Source organism: Triturus cristatus, chromosome 4_1 (genome assembly GCF_964204655.1).
Source record: "Triturus cristatus chromosome 4_1, aTriCri1.1, whole genome shotgun sequence".
Taxonomy (NCBI): Eukaryota; Metazoa; Chordata; class Amphibia; order Caudata; family Salamandridae; genus Triturus; species Triturus cristatus.
In genome coordinates, this window is record NC_140585.1 from 883880579 (window position 1) to 883897845 (window position 17267).

At 47.2% G+C, this 17267-nt stretch overlaps 1 protein-coding gene across 6 annotated transcripts in view; it reads right to left on the minus strand.

Annotated features, from left to right (window-relative positions):
* Nucleotides 1-826: 826 nt before the first annotated feature.
* The window catches only part of LOC146855715 (carboxypeptidase A1-like), a 58715-nt gene continuing 42274 nt past the window's right edge, over nt 827-17267 (minus strand). Inside the window, exons 11-14 of one of the 6 annotated variants that reach the window (XR_014981374.1) lie at nt 13695-13779; nt 11904-12072; nt 11278-11519; nt 827-4085 (exon numbers count right to left, since the gene is read on the minus strand). Coding sequence is in view for 3 of the 6 variants with exons in the window: in XM_085653612.1 (XP_085509738.1) it covers nt 1411-3198 (1788 nt within the window). In the remaining 3 variants the exon portion in view is untranslated. Of the gene's footprint in view, nt 4086-11277; nt 11520-11903; nt 12073-13359; nt 13780-17267 lie in introns of those variants that run through there. The other 5 variants (XR_014981373.1, XR_014981375.1, XM_085653612.1 and 2 more) reach the window with 5 other exon arrangements.

Below are 17267 nucleotides of genomic sequence, written 5' to 3' on the forward strand. Positions count from 1 at the left end.
TAAATACAGACGGAAATCTATATTTCCTTTGTCTGTATTTATATTTATAAACGGAAAAATACTAGCAAATTTGGCCACGCTGCCGTCGGGTATTTTGCTACCGACGGGGCACTTGGAATGGAATATAAGGCGCTTGTACCCGTGGCAGACTGTGCTGGATGAAGGAAGGCACCCGGCACGGAGCGAGACCGGGAGAGTTGAATGAATGATGAACAGGACGGCTTCCGAGCTGGCAGCGCGGAGTGGGAGTGCCCTGTGTTCAGTGACTCGTGGGTCACGGTGTCTCGTGCTGGCCAGGACTTTGGAGAGCAGGGCACCGGGTAGAAACAAAGGGACACAGACAGACGGAAGCAAAGTGTGGCTAATGGACTTGGGATGCCTGCTGTAGTAGAAGCTTCCCACACTTGCAGGGAGGTAATATGCTTCCCACACTTGCGCTCCTAGCTGCGCTCGAAGAAAATTCATGTCACTCTGTCAATTAAAGCCTAAATTGCTCCCACGCCGCCTTTCCATTTCATCATTAGCCATTTGCCACATTTACATTTTCTACAGGTGTCAGGCTTCCTGACGAGGGTCGTTGTTTAGATTGCTGTCCTCCAGGTTCACGGCACCCATCCCATTTCCTTTCAGACCAGGCATCTGAGGGCTGTGTTTCTTTTCTTTTGCAAACAGCACCGCAACTGTTTCTGTTTAAATAAAAAAAAACATATGGGCACGTAGCTCCCACCCGTGTCCCGTGTAAAAGGCAACTCTCACAGGGGGTAGACACTGGCCGTGTGGAATCTGAAATAAATGCAAGAAATGAATCCGCACAAACAGTTCTCAGTCAAGGGTGAAACAAGAGCGTTTATTGGTAAAACCAACAACAGGATAACGTGCAGCACGGGGGTACCAGCCTAGATACTGAGTGCCCACTGAGGTGACGTGCTTGACAGGTTTTATAGGCCCAAACCACAAAGGATGTAGCATCATACTATACGTTGCACAAATTAAGCATAGTTCGCCTGACCAATTAGCGAGGTCCTAAATGGTTGCATACCATTTAAGGACCGAGAAGTACTGTTGCTGGCTGCGTGACCCAAATCTGCTTCTGGGACTTTCCACTATAATGCAAGATATCAGTCTGGTGCTTTTCCAGTTAATGATTGCAACAGAAATAGAGATGTCCAAAGACATGGTTGAGAAATGCGATATGCGAGTGTACGTGCTGAAGCGAGCATCTTGTTTTTATGAGCAAGCCTTGCGTTACTGAAGCTATTTCTTTGTAGCAGAATAATGCTAGTGCGCAGAGTTTGCCATGCTAACTTAACAGGGCCTACAAATTTGCTGCATTTGGTATCACCACAGAACGTGGCTTCTACATTGCCCCATCTGATACCAAATCACCATCCCCTATGCTATTACCCCCAGCTACTCTCCTTCTTCATCTGCCCCTGTGTCATACTTTGAGTCGGGTCTATGTTGTGCACGCCACTTGCTGTGGTGTCCACGATGCGCAAAACGGGACACCAAGGCAGTGCAGCATGTTGGGCAAACGTGGCACATTACACACAGGGTAATTAGTGCTGCTATTATAACTATGCCTACTTCCAGTATCCATGAGCCCCAGCCTGCGAGCCACACCATCACCTTTTCCCACATGCTCCCGGTGTGTATGCCGTGTGCCTCATCTCTAATGTCTATGATGTGGTGTATAGCATCATCAATATTGTGGCTGTTGTCAGGTATATATGAACAGCATTTTTGTTGGAGGACGTGGCAGACGCCACCCTCTTTTGCCAGAATGATGTCTAATGCAACTCTATTCTGCATCACTACGGCCCTCATGGCTGTGAGTTCTTCCGTAATGTTTCCCATTCCTACAGCCGTGCTTTCAGCTAAATCCTCAATCATGCGTGCTAGCTGATGTATTCTTTCAGTGGTGTAGATAAGCCCTGCCGGGGGAACCAGTGCCCCTACGGCTGTCATTACGTGGTCCACCCATTCTGGTGTTCTTCGGACCCTCTTGGGCAATGCACCTTGGAGTGCGACCTGGCCTATGTCGGAGAAATGGGTCATCTTTGGTATGATGGAGGCGAGATAGCAGCTACCGTACCATCCTGGTGGTAGATAGAAGTAAGCCCACTGGCCACACACGAAGTACAACCCTTTGTACCCCACTAAACCTGGTGATAAACCCTCTTTCTTATTCCTTATTCTTGACAGCCGGGTTGTGTGCGTGCAGTTACTCCTGCCCACAAATATTTGTCCCGCCGCCTCCTCTTCTGTGCCCATTGCTTCTATTCCCTTAATTTTGTTTATCCTATCTTCGCAGTCTAGCAGACCCTTGCTCCCTTGTGCCATTTCTACTATCGTGCATCCGAATGCGATGCAGTCTTTCCATGCGTCTTTCTGCAGTAGTGTTTGTATTGTGCAGCTCTTTCCCTCCGGGGGCAATTTGGGTCGTCTTGTTATCTGCATTACTTTGTTGTTTAGAATACATGAAGGGGCATGTCGTAGCTGTTCTATCTGGAACCGTGGTACCTTCATTTTCCCCTCTTTCATGACCCCCAGGTTGTTCCACCCTATCCTTCTCTTCCACCCTTCCGTTTTTTCAACCTCCTCTATTGTTGCTAACATTTCTGTGTCCCTTGTGGTGTGTGTTATCTTCGTGCAGGGCCCTTTCTTTCCCTCAGGTGCTTTCCTACCCTGCTTTGTTGTCTTTCTGCTGTCTGGTGGTGGGGCAACTGACACTGACATATTGTGTTGTTTGAGGAGCAGATCTCTCATTAGAATACACCCCACATATTTGGAAACTGGTAACACATTGTAGCTCATCCCGCTTTCTGTGTTAGTTGGTAAGTGCGTACAGACGTAACATCCTGATATATTCATTATGTGTACATACATTTTCACCATTTCCACATATTGGTTTCCATTGTACTCATCCCACAGTACCCCGTCCCCTTCATCTTTATTGCCACCCTTGCCGAGAATCATGTCATTTTCAAACTCAAATAGTTCGACATCCTTAGTCACATTGTTGCCCCCCTCCTCTCCTTGCCTGCCGTTAAGGAACGGTATTTCAAGTTCATTTGCAAATATTATTATTAATGCAGTCACTATTATTGCGGGTACTGGTGTTAATACCGCTACTAGCACTGAAGGCCATATCCTTTCGTTTTTCTTTCTTTTCTGCATTGCTGCTCTGTCTCCCATCAGTTCAGGTACAGTCTTTGGTGATGCTCAATCCGATGTTTCTTATTTCCTCAGTTATGCAGTCCAAGATATCAAGGCGTGTGTTGGCAATGTCTTGCGTTGTGGCTTGTAGCCCAAAGGTGGGGAATGAAATGTCCTGCAGAATCAGATCCCTCAGCCCACTCAACAGGGGAGGGTTTGGCACAGTTAGTTCTAGCACACCAACGCCTAGTCCAGGACACAACAACCCGATGTGAATTGTTAATCGTGACTCTTCAACTCCTACTTTTACAGACCGAAGCCGTCCCGACCTGTTTGTTGTCATTGATCGCGGCTTGCGTCTGTTGTAGGCCTCTGCATACCGTTCAGTTCTGGAGCACCACCTTCCATTCTAACTAGCGGGCGCTGCACCTCCTAAGTTTTCATTGGTGCAGGCACCAGTCAACCATTAGAAGAAAACGTTGATGCCTGGATGTGGTACTGTCAGAGGTTACTAGCACATGACAGTAGGCACTCCCTTGAAATGCAGCTTCTTTCTGGTGTCTTCTGTTGTCCGTTGGAGGCCTGGCCTGCCCCGAGCAGGTGTCTGCCTCTTATCTTCCGTTGTCTTTGTCTTTCGTCGTTGATCGGAGGTTGTACCTGCGAGGTGCCTCAGATGCCGCAGATGGTGCGGGCGGCGCTTGCTTCTCGTTGTCTGGTCCGTCCGCCTTCTTGGTGTGGGAGCTGTGGATCCAAGACGTCAGGCCTTTGCACTTCACTGCTGTTGCTGTGCTGAGGATGACCTGGTGTGGGCCTTTCCACCTTGGCTGGAGGCAGTGCCGTCGGGTGTGGGCCTTTATCCAGATCCAGTCGCCAGGCTGCAGGTCATGCGGCTGTGGTGTTATTGCCTCTGGAAGAGCCTGCAGTACCTGACGGTGAAGATAACGTAAAGTCTCAGTTAGTTTCTTGCAATAACATAAAAGTAAATCATCTGTGACTGCTAGTGGGGCTGTTGACATATGGCCTGCAATGTTCATGGGACGGCCAAACAGTATCTCATGGGGGCTGAGCTTCGTTACTCTATCTGGTGTGCTTCTCATTGCCAGCAGAGCTAGTGGTAGTGCATCTACCCATGAAAGTTCAGTTGATGCACATATTTTCCCAATTTTATTTTTCAACACCCCATTCTTCCTTTCCACTGCGCCCGCAGCAGGGGGGTGATAGGCGCAGTGTAATTTTTGTTTTACCCCAAGTCCTTTGCATATTCCCCCTATGGCATGGGAGATGAATGCTGGCCCATTGTCGGAGCTCAAAAGGGCAGGTATTCCAAAGCGTGGGATCAGTTCTTGGAGGAGGCATTTAGCAACCGTATGTGCATCACAGTTCTTTGTCGGGTATGCTTCTGTCCATTTACTGAACATGCATACGATCACTAACACGTATTTGTACTTGTGGGTGGGGGGCATTTCAATGAAGTCCATTTGGAGGCTTTCAAATGGTCCGTGGGGAGGGGGGAAATGACCAGGTGCAGTTTGCGTGCCCTTCCCAGTATTGTACTGTGCGCAAACAGTGCACTGTCTGCAAAGTCTCTCTGCTGTCTGGCGGAATTTGCAGTTGTACCAACATTGGGCAAATAGTCTGATCATGCCGTCCCTGCCAATGTGTGTGGGACCGTGAAAGAGGCGTGCCATGGAGGGGAGCATTGATGAAGGTAGGCATATTTTCCCATTGGGCCCTGTCCACAGTCCCTCGCTGTTTTGCACACCCCCACCCATCGCCCACTCATCTTTTTCTTCTTTCCCTACTCTGCTCTGAATATGTATGGGGTCAAAGTGTAAAGTATCATTTGTGGCCTCTGTGTTGTTGCTTGGGCTTGTCATTTGTAGCATAGCTAGTTGACAGCCGGTCAGTGCTATTCTCCGTGCTTCCCCATCAATGAATGCGTTCCCTTTCGACACATAGTCTTTTGCTGAAGTATGTGCTGCGCATTTTATTACAGCCACCTTTGAAGGTAGTAGCAGGGAATGGAGGAGGCCGCTTATCAATTGTGCATGTTGTATTTGCTGGCCTGCTGATGTGAGGAATCCCCTCATTGACCAGAGCTGGCCAAAGTCATGGACCACCCCGAAGGCATATTGACTGTCGGTGTATATGTTTGCTCTTATTCCCTTGGCCAATGTGCATGCCCTCGTGAGTGCCACGAGTTCGGCTGCCTGTGCGCTTTTAGCTTTTACTAGTCTACCACCCTCCAGCAGTTTATGGGCTGTGCCTACGGCATAGGAGGCCTGCAATATTCCCTGACCGTCCCTAAGACATGACCCATCTACAAACAGGTCTCTTTGTGCATCGGGAAGTGGTGTGTCCCGTAGGTCTGGGCGCACCTTGGTATGTCTATCAATTGCTAAGGTGCAATCATGAAAGGCATCATCTGATTGTAGGTCGTCCAGCTCATGCTCTGTTGGCAAAAGACATGCTGGATTCAAAGTGGTACATCTCCTGATCATTATGTGTGGTGCTAATAGAATTAGTTCATACCTAGTGAGACGTGCATTTGTTAGGTGCTGGGTCTTTGTGGACGTCAGTAGGGTGTCTACTGCATGGGGGACGTGCAACATCATGGTGTGTGCCAGCACTATGTTCTCTGACTGTTCTACTGCTAGTGCTGCTGCCGCCACCGCTCGGAGGCAAGGCGGGAGGGCAGAAGCCACGGGGTCTAATGTGGCTGAGTAGTATGCCACTGGGCGGTAGTAAGGTCCATGCTTCTGACTCAGTACCCCCAGTGAGCATCCTCCCTTTTCGTGACAAAACAGGTGGAAATCTTTGCTGTAGTCTGGGAGCCCTAACGCTGGTGCCCCACTCAGTTCGCTCTTTAGCTTGTTAAATGCTGTCTCACAATCCGGGGGCCAAGGTACTGTGTCTGGGACCTCTTTGTGTGTCAGTGCTTGCAATGGTTTCGCGATGAGGGAGAAATTTGGGATCCAGTGGCGGCAATATCCTGCCACTCCCAAAAATGCCCTAACATCCTTTTGTGTACGTGGTCGGGGAAAATGAGTAATTGCTGAGATCCTGTCCGGCAATAGTTTCCTTGTCCCTTCCGATAGTTCATGGCCTAGATACTTTACAGCGGTGAGGCAGAACTGTAATTTCTTCGGGGAAACCTTGTATCCTTTCATCGCTAGATGGCGTAGGACAGCGATGGTGTCCTGTATGCAAGCCTCTCTTGAAGGGGAAGCCAGTAGCAAGTCATCTATGTACTGGACAAGAGTTGAGCCGCCTCCTAGCACTAGGGTGTCTAGATCTGTCTTCAGGGCATTTGTGAAGATAGAGGGGGATTCTGTAAAACCTTGTGGGAGGCGAGACCATGTGTATCGTTTGGACCTATAACAGAACGAGAAATATGGCTGGCTGTTAGGGTGCAGTGGAATGGTGAAGAAGGCTGAACTCAAATCCAGTACTGTGAAGTGTGTTGCTGTCACTGGGATATTAGACAATATTGTTGCTGGGTTTGGAACCACTGGGAAGGAGGGAACCACTATCTTGTTCAATTCTCTCAAATCTTGTGTAAAACGGTATACAGGGGCTCCACCTGGGCCCTTGGATGCTTTCTTTACAGGGAGTATGGGCGTGTTGCACGGGCTAGAGCGTATTTCTCTAATTATTCCCTGCCTTAGGAGGTCCTTGATCACTGGTGCTATGCCCTCCTCCCCTTCCTTTGATATTTTGTACTGTGGTACTCTCGGGAGGGGTGCTCCAGGCTTCAAGGTGACCTGCACTGGGGGGTAATTTAGCACTTGCCCCACGTCATTTGCGCTGGTTGCCCAAACCTGGGGTGGCACACTGTCCCGCAATTCTGATGGGATGACGAAGTCAGTGCAGGTCATGAAGGCCTGCAACATTAGGCCGTGTGGTCTACTCTCCAGGAATACCCCCGTTGGTGAGCAGTGTATGGTGCATTGCATTTTACAAAGTAAATCCCTCCCTAGTAAGTTTACTGGGCAGAATCTGCTGAGGATGAACTGGTGGTTGACAGTTATTGTGCCCACCAGTAGCTGTAATGGTTGTGTGAGGAATTCATCTATTGGTTGTCCTGACATTCCGACTGCAGTAATCTTTGTTCCCGAAAGTGGTGCCTCCGGCATCACTGATGCCATTAGCATTGATCTTTGCGCTCCTGTATCTATCAGGAAGGTCACAGTCTTGCCCTGGACCGTCCCTTGTATGTATGGACCTGATTGGTCCACTGCTATTACTGGAGCAATTATGCAGTCTTTCACTTTCGGGCACCCCTAAAATAAATTCTGTGGTGGCGGTGGGAAAGAATTGTCTTGCTGTCCCCACCCATCCCTCCCGGCCCAGTCCTGTGGTGGTGGGGGCATATCTATCGACTGGTATCCCTGTTGTTCATTGTTCCTATAGTCTATGTGCGGGGCATTGTGCTGGTATTGTTGTTCATTTTGTCTCCTATTCTGCCTTGGCCGTTCTTCTTGGTATTTCTTTTTTAGTAGGGGGCAATCTGCTTTCCAGTGGCTCGGGTCCTTGCAGTTGAAGCAAGCTGTACCTGGGGGTGGTAGGGAGGTGGATCTGTTATTCTGTTGCCTACCTATGCCCCTACCCCTACCCTTGCCCCTCTCTCTTCCTGGCCTGTTTGAGTAGAATCTTTCCTGCGCCACCATTAGTCTTACTTTTTCCTTTTTTATCTTTTCTGCCTCCATGGACTGTTCGTTTAACTGGTAGTCAGAGCAGTATCGTGCTGCTGCTAGCACCTTTTCTACCGGCTCTTGCTGCCAGCAAACAAAAGAAGTTTGTAGGTGTGTTTTAATGGGTGGCCTCAGACCTTGGACAAAAGTGGTGACGAAAGCTGGCATTGCTTCCCCCATTGGGTTTCTCAACCCACTATTCTGCTGATAGACCTGTAGCAAGCGGTCATAATACGCGTTCACACTCTCATCCTTGTCTTGCTTGGTGTGTGTGATCTTGTTCCAGTCCACCTTGTCTTCTGGTATTTTGTCTTGTAAATATTTTACTACTTCTTTATACTTGTCATTTACTTCACCTCCTGGTGCCCCTCCCTTCCCTCTTGCTGGTTCCCCCGTGGGCCAGTCCACATGCTTTTTACAGTCCTCCCACAGGTCCTTCGGAACTATTATATTGAACAGGACATCAAAATCTCGCCATAAGAGTCCTCCCAAGCCCGCCATCCTATCTAGTTCGGTGTACCATTTCCTTGGTTCGTCTCTAAGCTTCGGGAAGTCCTTGGTAAAACACATAATATCTTGTCTGGACCAGGGGACATGGACATACGCTAATTCGTCCTGTGAGCCACCGGGTATTTCCCTGAGGGGCATCACCAGTGTGTGTGTAGCAGCTGTGGATTGCGCTGGGGTCTCTATCTGAGGGGAGAGGGACTGTGCTACTTCTAACACGGCAAACGTCTGTATCAGCTGTTTCCACTGTTGCAGCTTGTGCACTGCATACTGTAGTTTGTCTTTCAGTTCGTCCTCTGTATATGTCTGCAAGTCTGAGTCCGTGAAACTGAACTGTGCCGTGTCCCACTCATATTGTGGAGGTAGTTGGGGGACTACTCCTGTAGTACCTGTGTATGCTGCCTTTCCCTTCTGTATGTATAAGTTGTGAACGTGTGCGCCTTTGTCCAATAATTGAGCGCGCGCTAGTGACAGTACTTCTGTTAGATATTGTCTGTTATACTGTGGTATGAGGGCAGCTACCGTTAATTTGTCCTCCACCAGTTTCTGTAATAAGTCCTGACATTTCTTTGTGTCTGATTTCAGTACTCTTCTATGTGTGTGTGGTGAGTGTATGTCTCCTAGACTGTGACGTCTGCCCGAGGGTACGGCCTGCTGTGCCTGTGAAGGGCCTTCGGCCGCCTGTTCGAGCAATTTTATGTCATGCTTTGTTTGTAATATGTAGGTGCACACGTCCCACACCAGGGCCTGCCACCTGGGTAGGGGTCTAGCGTAGTCTCCTGATTCGTCCTCAAATTGTTGCTGCCATTTATGGTCTATCAGTTTCGGTTGTGTTATGCCTTCCCTTGTACATTGAGACAGCAACTGTTTTTTCTGTTTACTGTATTTTCTGGCTGCGAGAACTGCTTCCGTCCTCATCAGCTGCAAGACCGCAATGTTTTGGACGGCGTCCAAGTGTATTTTGGTAACTTCCTCATTGATAAGCTTGTGCGTTAAGTCTATGGCGCCTGCCTGCTGCTCCTTTGATAGCTCAGGAGGTTCGTCTGTGGGAGTTGAGTGTGATGCTGACGTTGGTCGCATCCGCCCCAACAATAAATCTTCTAGTATTGTGTCTTCTTCCCCCTGACCTTCTTTTGCTGTTTGATTATCCGTTGCTAATGGTATACATGGGTATACCCCTACAATATCTAATTGTGTCTTCCTCCAATCCTCCTTTATTTTTGTTTTGCTTATTTCATTCAACACCCTATTTTTCACTTCTATCAGTTCTTTGTGAACCTTGGACTTTACGTCATTTGTCGCACGTCTGTCACGTACTACGAGGTCCCAGCTATGGTAGCATTCCCATTCCACTGGGCGTATCTTTTTGCCCTTAAGTTTCAACATTTGCCTCAAATATAGTAATTTTTTTATGTCGTACGTTCCGTGGCGTGGGAATTGTAAGTCTTGTCTCCTAGCAGTCAGGTCATGCCATTTGTGTACATATAGTAGAGAGTGAAGTCCTTGGCTTAGGGCCACATGGTACGCCGGGGAATCTTTCGGTGGTGCTGGCTGGGCGGTATCCAGTTTACTTTTTCCTAGTGATGTCCCCATGGTGCAAGGTCAGTGTGGAATGCGTCAAGTGTAGACGTTAAACAGGGACAAAGCAGACACACCAGACAGATGGGTGGGGGCTTCGCGCTGGACACAGAACAAGTGCCCCCAAAATTTTATTAACGCACATAAACATACACTGTGCAGCCACTCTCCAGCTGATGAGATAGCAAGGGAGCCATTCGTCAGGCAGCCGGACAGAACATTCACTTCAAGTTCACCCAAGCCAGCACGAGTAAGGAAGAAAAATAGTTCTGGGTGCTTATTACTGGCGTCCCATGAACGAAGGGGAAGATGACAGAAAGTGTTTAGGAAGAAAGTTCTGGGTGCTTGTTACTGGCGTCCCATGAACGAAGGGGAAGGTGACAGAAAGTGTTGAGGAAGAAAGATAGTAATTCCGCCTCCTTGCAATCTTCCGTTATCCCATAAGCTGGCGGAAGGGGCGGCTAGGCGGAATTGGAGTCCTCCAGGCAATGTGCTAGATAGTGCAAGTGGTGAACTCTACATGCAACGCAGGCAAACATAAAAACAAACGCGCCGCGCTGTGGAAGATGTGGTGTGCTGAGTATATGTGTACGTAATTTACATTAAGCCCAGAGGAGTAATTTGGTGTTCTATGTTATATGTTGGGCGTTGGCGTACCGGACTGATGATATGGGGCAGTCAGAAATATTAGCAGCATCAAGGTGTCAGTTAGGTCAGCGTCGTAATACCCGAAGGAGGAATTATCTCTGACAGGGACCAGCGGTGGTCTCGAACCCTAAAGAGAGCGTTATAATATATATGACAGATCTATGTAATCTACAGCAGCCTGCAAATTGACCTAAAACAACCCATGGGGCAGCACCCACAAATATAAACAACATCAAAAGATATTAAGGACAACCAACAGGTCATGCGATACTCCCCCCCCTCTGTGCCTAGGGAATCCCCTAGGCACAGCTGGAGACCGCCTCAGGTGTCCAGAAAGGGGCAGCACCGTACTGGGTACCCGGGTCCAGGGGTGCTGGGGCTGGTCAATGGGACTTATACCGGAGTACCGGGACCTTGGGAACGGGCGCCAAAGAGAGAGACCGTTGCAACCACAAGAGGGCAGTACCTGGACCGCAGCCTCCACGATATCGTACCTGTACCAACAGGAAGCGCGCTGTCAGGGGCGCAAAACCGCCATCACCTGAACCTGGGGAGCCAACTGTCACAACTCTAAAACGAGGGACTACCTGCTACCACCCAAAACCTGGGGAGCTTAACTGCTACAACTCTAAAACGAGGAGCTACCCGCTACCACCCAAACTGGAGTATGTAACTCCCAAAGAAGACTTACCGGCGTCTGTTGAGTCTGGCAAAGCGTACCGACCTCTGTTGCAGTCAAAGGAAAAAATCCTTGGTCGTCCACCACCCCCATCGGCCGAAGACTCTCTGCCAGCAAGACAGGGGATGCAGTAGGTCGCCCTCCGTGATGCACCGTAAGGCAGGAGCTGCTGGGCACCGGGGAGTCACCGCGGGCTGGGAACTTGCAGAAGGGCGCTGTCACCGGCCAGGTGGGGAGGGTGTCCGGACCAGAAACTGTGTCAGAGGGCAAAGATGCACATGTAAAGTATTCTGGCAGAGGGCAGCAGCAGTGTCAGAGATCAAAACCACGCCCGGCATGAGAAAAGGGAGAGAGAGAGAGACTATCAATTTGTAATAACGGTGAGCAAAACACTAAACAGGAGCGCAGTCCTCACGTGAATGGTGACAAACTGAAACATAAATCACGAGGGCCACAAAAAGAACACAGAAGAAGGTGATAAGTATAGGCGCAATGATGGCCATTTGCGTGTCCGACCAGTCAGTAACACAGGCCCGATAGATGCCGCCAGGGCATAAGCAAACAACCCTTGACATGAGAACAAGACAGGGAAAGAAGAGAGAGCAGAGGAGGGCAGAGGCAAGGCGAAGTCAACTTACTGGCAGGCAGGCCCCCAGCGTTCCAAGGGAGGCGGAGGAGAGAGGAAGACAAAGTAAAAAAGGTCCTTGAACCTCAGGTCTCCGAACCCTGAAGGAAGCTGGAGTCCAGGCCACCAGTCAGCGAAATCGTCAATGTTCTGGAAGCTGCATTCTCCACCAAATGTGGAATCTGAAATAAATGCAAGAAATGAATCCGCACAAACAGTTCTCAGTCAAGGGTGAAACAAGAGCGTTTATTGGTAAAACCAACAACAGGATAACGTGCAGCACGGGGGTACCAGCCTAGATACTGAGTGCCCACTGAGGTGACGTGCTTGACAGGTTTTATAGGCCCAAACCACAAAGGATGTAGCATCATACTATACGTTGCACAAATTAAGCATAGTTCGCCTGACCAATTAGCGAGGTCCTAAATGGTTGCATACCATTTAAGGACCGAGAAGTACTGTGGCTGGCTGCGTGACCCAAATCTGCTTCTGGGACTTTCCACTATAATGCAAGATATCAGTCTGGTGCTTTTCCAGTTAATGATTGCAACAGAAATAGAGATGTCCAAAGACATGGTTGAGAAATGCGATATGCGAGTGTACGTGCTGAAGCGAGCATCTTGTTTTTATGAGCAAGCCTTGCGTTACTGAAGCTATTTCTTTGTAGCAGAATAATGCTAGTGCGCAGAGTTTGCCATGCTAACTTAACAGGGCCTACAAATTTGCTGCATTTGGTATCACCACAGAACGTGGCTTCTACAGCCGCAGTCTGGTAAAAAGGGGTGAAATAAACAACAAAGCCTTGTTAACATGTGAATGGTCTTTTTAAAGACCTGTGAAGTACTCGGGTGCAGCTTGTCAGCTTTGTTATCTCGCACACCAAGAAACTCCATCTGATTTGAAGCACAATATTTTGGAGCTGTTGCGTCACCTTTAGGAGTAAGGGATACATAGTCAAGCAGGAAGGAGAGTGAAAACGACAAAGCAGCACAGCCCACTAATTAGCCATCCAAGATCTATCATTTTTTTGTCCTAAATATTTTATTTGTTTTCTAGTACAATATAGACTATATTGTACTAGAAAACGAATAAAATTGTCAATTTAAATAAATGTGGAAAAATACTAGCTGTAGCGTCGTCTTTTGCTTGTGGCAAAATTAAATGTGGATAAATACAGAAAAAATGCCCAAAAAATAAATATGGATAAATACAAACGGAAATGGCAAAAAAATAATTACCATAAAACCGGGAGCCCTATAATTACAGAAATTGACACATACTGAATGGCAGTAGATCTGTTGACCCCCACTCCAGTCACCCAAGGTGCAGTTTACAGAAACGGGCCTGCAGTTCGTATTTGTAGTTTATACTTCCATTAACTTTATGAAATACAGAAATACGTTAATTTTACTAGAAGTCCTCTTAGCGAAAAATGTAGTTTTATTAAAAAAAAATGATTTGCCATGAAGGGAGTTATGAAACATTTAATTAATTTATTATTTCTTGTTTTAATGCATACAAATAAAACAGTGGAACCAAATTGCAAAATATGCTAAAACGGCACCTGTCACACATTTCAGGTCAGGGGTTATCCTGAAAATAGCAGGTATGTTTTAATGAGCAGGTTTTGTTCGGATTTCAGGATTTATCCTGATTAAAATGCATTTTCTACATGTCTCAATAGGCCTCTACATATACGTTCGATTAAGAGTTGTCTCTAGTGTGTTCCATCATCTTCATGAGAGCTTGCCAGGTCTCGTGAGCCGTCGGAAGGATCTGATTGGCTGGCAAGAGGAAGCCATACCTTCCAGTATCACGCAGTTCAAACGTGTAGGAGTACTTGATGCCTGCATCGTAGGCCCAGTCAGTGGTGGTCCCATCAGCCTTGTCTGGAAAGGGGAGAATGTGGAAACAAGATTTAGAAACTCTGGTAGATGGCAAAGGTACGCATCCACGGTGCTGAGACCCATAGCATTATTTGTCTGGGTCTTTTTTTCGAAATATATTTATAAATTTTCTGTTTTTTAACAGTGTTAACACATACAACACCAATATGGGGCAAATTACCACTTGAGAAGCATTTAGTCAAGTCAACATTCATTGTACCCCGCCCCTCACCTGTAGTATGCGCATACAGCCAAAGTCCAGTAAAATCGTCAGCCCATATCCATAGGCCCTTGAATTTCGTCTTCTTCCTCTACTGGTTCCAGATTGTAATATTTTATCCAGCTGCTCCATACTTTATGGAATTTACATGGGCACCCCCTACTCTTGTAGGTATCCATCTCTGCCTCCATATACATGCCATTTTTCTATTCATTCAGCGTGGGAATCTCTTGTGCCCCCCAACTTCTTGCCACGTCTCATTTCGCTACTATTAACCCTAACCTACAAAAGAGAAGCTTGGCTCTTGGTATATATGCATCATTCTGGATACCCAGGAGGATATATTTGGTGTTCAGAATGACTTCCACCTCCAGCACATTGCTTAACTCTTGTACTATTTCCGCCCAGGATACCTGAATTTGGGGGCAGCTCCACAAGGTCTGCACAAATGTCCCCCTGTCAATTTCGCATCTCATGCAATTTGTGTTCTGTGCCCTTCCCATCTTGAAGAGTCCGTCTCAGTTAAAGTACATCCTATGAAGCATCTTGAGTTGTATTAGACTCAGCCTCATTTTCAGAGCTACGTCTCATGGGTGCATCAGTGATTCTTCGTGGTCTTTTTCCTCCATTTCTCCCGTGTCTCTCACCCATTTCCCTCTCAGCTTCTGCCAGTTATCTGACATGTTGTAGTTTAGTGTCTTATATGTTGCAGATACGCCCCCCCCCGTCCCAGTCTTTCCATAAGTATTCTACCTTCTAGTGGTGTGTACGCCGGGATTTCCAATACCTCTAGAACCTCAGCCCGAGGCGGGTTGTAATTGTGCGTTTTTTTAATATTGCATAGGGCCTAATCGGTATTCACGCTGCAGGGATTGTAACGTCATAATATCCTCCTCTTTTATTATGTCACCAACTTATGTTATACTGATAGTATCCCAGGCTTTGAACCCTTTCAGTTTCCCCACTTCTAGAAACATTGCCCCTTCCATAATGGTGTCTCGGGTGATTTTCTTGTCCCATCCTATGGCTTTTGTTTCCCTCCACCATGCCTCTATCGCTACCTGGGTTGTGGGCAGCATCTGTTGTTTCCCTGTTCCCCCCTTATATGTAGTGAAATTGCGAGCGCTCCGGGAGGGTTTCTCGCTCCAACTTGAATGTTGGGTGATCTTGTGTAGTGCACATCCAGTAATTTATGATAATAAAATGTGCCGCCCAGGAGTAGGCCCTAATATTGGGAGATCAATGCCACCACTGTATGGGTTCCTGAACAATGTCTTGAGAGCTATTCTGGGATACCCCTTTATCCATAACAGGGTATGGATTTATTTGTCTATTCTAACAAATAATTTGTCTGGAATGCAATAGTAAGTATTCTGTAGCATGTACAATAATTTAATGTTCGACTTGGAACCTTGTGGCAGAAGGGAGCCAGAGCTGGGAATCGAGCGCTCTGTCAAGAGAGTCAGAGCCCACCTGTTTCCTGTGGTGGTCCTCTGTGGATGCTGGAACTTTTCATACTTCTGCAGAGGATCGCTAAAGCTGCCCCTTTTTGTTTTTATTTCCCTCAAACTTTGTAAGCTTTGCACTTGTGAAGCTCTGGAAGTTTATGAATACATTTTATGTAGTGATTCTGCCTCCAGGCGCCAGATTCAAGGCACTGCTCTTAGGGTTAATCGAGAAGGAATTGGATGCGATGACCCTCAATATGCCTGCCTCAACAGGACTTTTAAGAACTTCACGCGATGCATGAATAAATGAATGAATGAAAAGGGTAGCTATAAAGCGCAAATGTACACCAAAATGCCATCTTGGTGCTAGGACAACGTAAATGGGCCACAAATACATAGAGGCAGTGATCAGAGGGACCTCAGGAGAGATTAGGAAAATAGATGTTTTTAGATTCTTATGGAAAGATTATTATCCGTGATAATTGCAAGGTTGCCGAAAAAGATTCCAAGATTTTGCCACAAGCACAGGAAAGGCTCGTCCTGATTAATGGGCTGTTCTGAAACATGGGACCATGGGAAGGGTCTTTGCAGCAGAATGCAAAGACCATGTAGGTATGTATTTCTTGATGTGGGAACTAAGGGCAGGCGCCCGTCGACCAGGAACAGGGGCATGGGCCAGACAAAATACCTTAAGCTATATTCTTTGTCTAACTGGAATTCAGAGTAACTTGAGTCTGTCTTCAGTGGAATGGTTGAACTTATGCATTCCACAAGCTAGTCTGACAGCTGTGGTCTGAATAATTAGCCATACTCAGTAGCTTAGAGTGTAATCCCTGGTAGCAGGTGTTTGCATAGTTAGTCCTAGAAAGGATTGGCACAGGGACCACCATGGGTCTGTGTATTGGTGAAATACATTTCAAGCTTTTCCTCAAATGTTTGAGTTGGAAAGAGCATGAAGAAACTGCTCAATTTATCTGTGCTTCAAAGGATAGTTCCTTGTCTAGCTTGAAGCCTACGTTCTTGGCTACTTCCAATGGCTTGAGTGGCAAGCCCAAGCTAGAAGGCCATGGGTCAACAGCCCAGGGAGATCTGGGGCCACAAATCAAAAGCTCATTTTTCTTTGAATTAAGTTTGAGCTTATTATGGCTGATCCATGACTGAATGTCTAAGAGACAAGGCCTAAGGGAGTTCTGGACTTCTAAGGGATAGTCAAATCTGAAAAACTGCTTGGTGTCGTCGGCGTATGACGTTTATCCAAACTAAAGGATCAAATCAGAGAAATAAGAGGGCGTACATAAATATTGAGCAAGATAGGAGACAACAAAGAACCCTGCGGGACCCGGTGAATGACCTGCCCCCTTTTTGATATAAAAGAGCCCAGTGTGAGAACATGGCCGTGACCCTTAAAAAAATTAGGAGAACAAGTTGAGTGCAGCATCCCTCAGACTGACTGTCGCCAACTGATTGACCAAGATAGAGTGGTCGATTGTGTGAAATGTGGCCGAGTGGTCCAGCAACGACAGACCAACCATGCGGCCCTTGTCTACGCTCAATGTGGAAATTAGAACAGTTTCTGGGCCATGCTGGATTCAAAGCCAGGCTGTGCGGGATCTAACAGATCAGATTTCAGATGGAGAGGGAGGTGGGGAATTCCTTTGGGCAAAGCCTTTTATAGAAATTGTGTTTACCACTAAAACTGTATGAACTTGCCAAATGGATGAAAAGTTTGTTTCAAGTAGCTGATATTATCCTGGTAGGTTTATAGGGCATCAGCTGTCAAGATTTTTATTAAAGAATTTGATCTACAAAGAGATCAGCAGTAA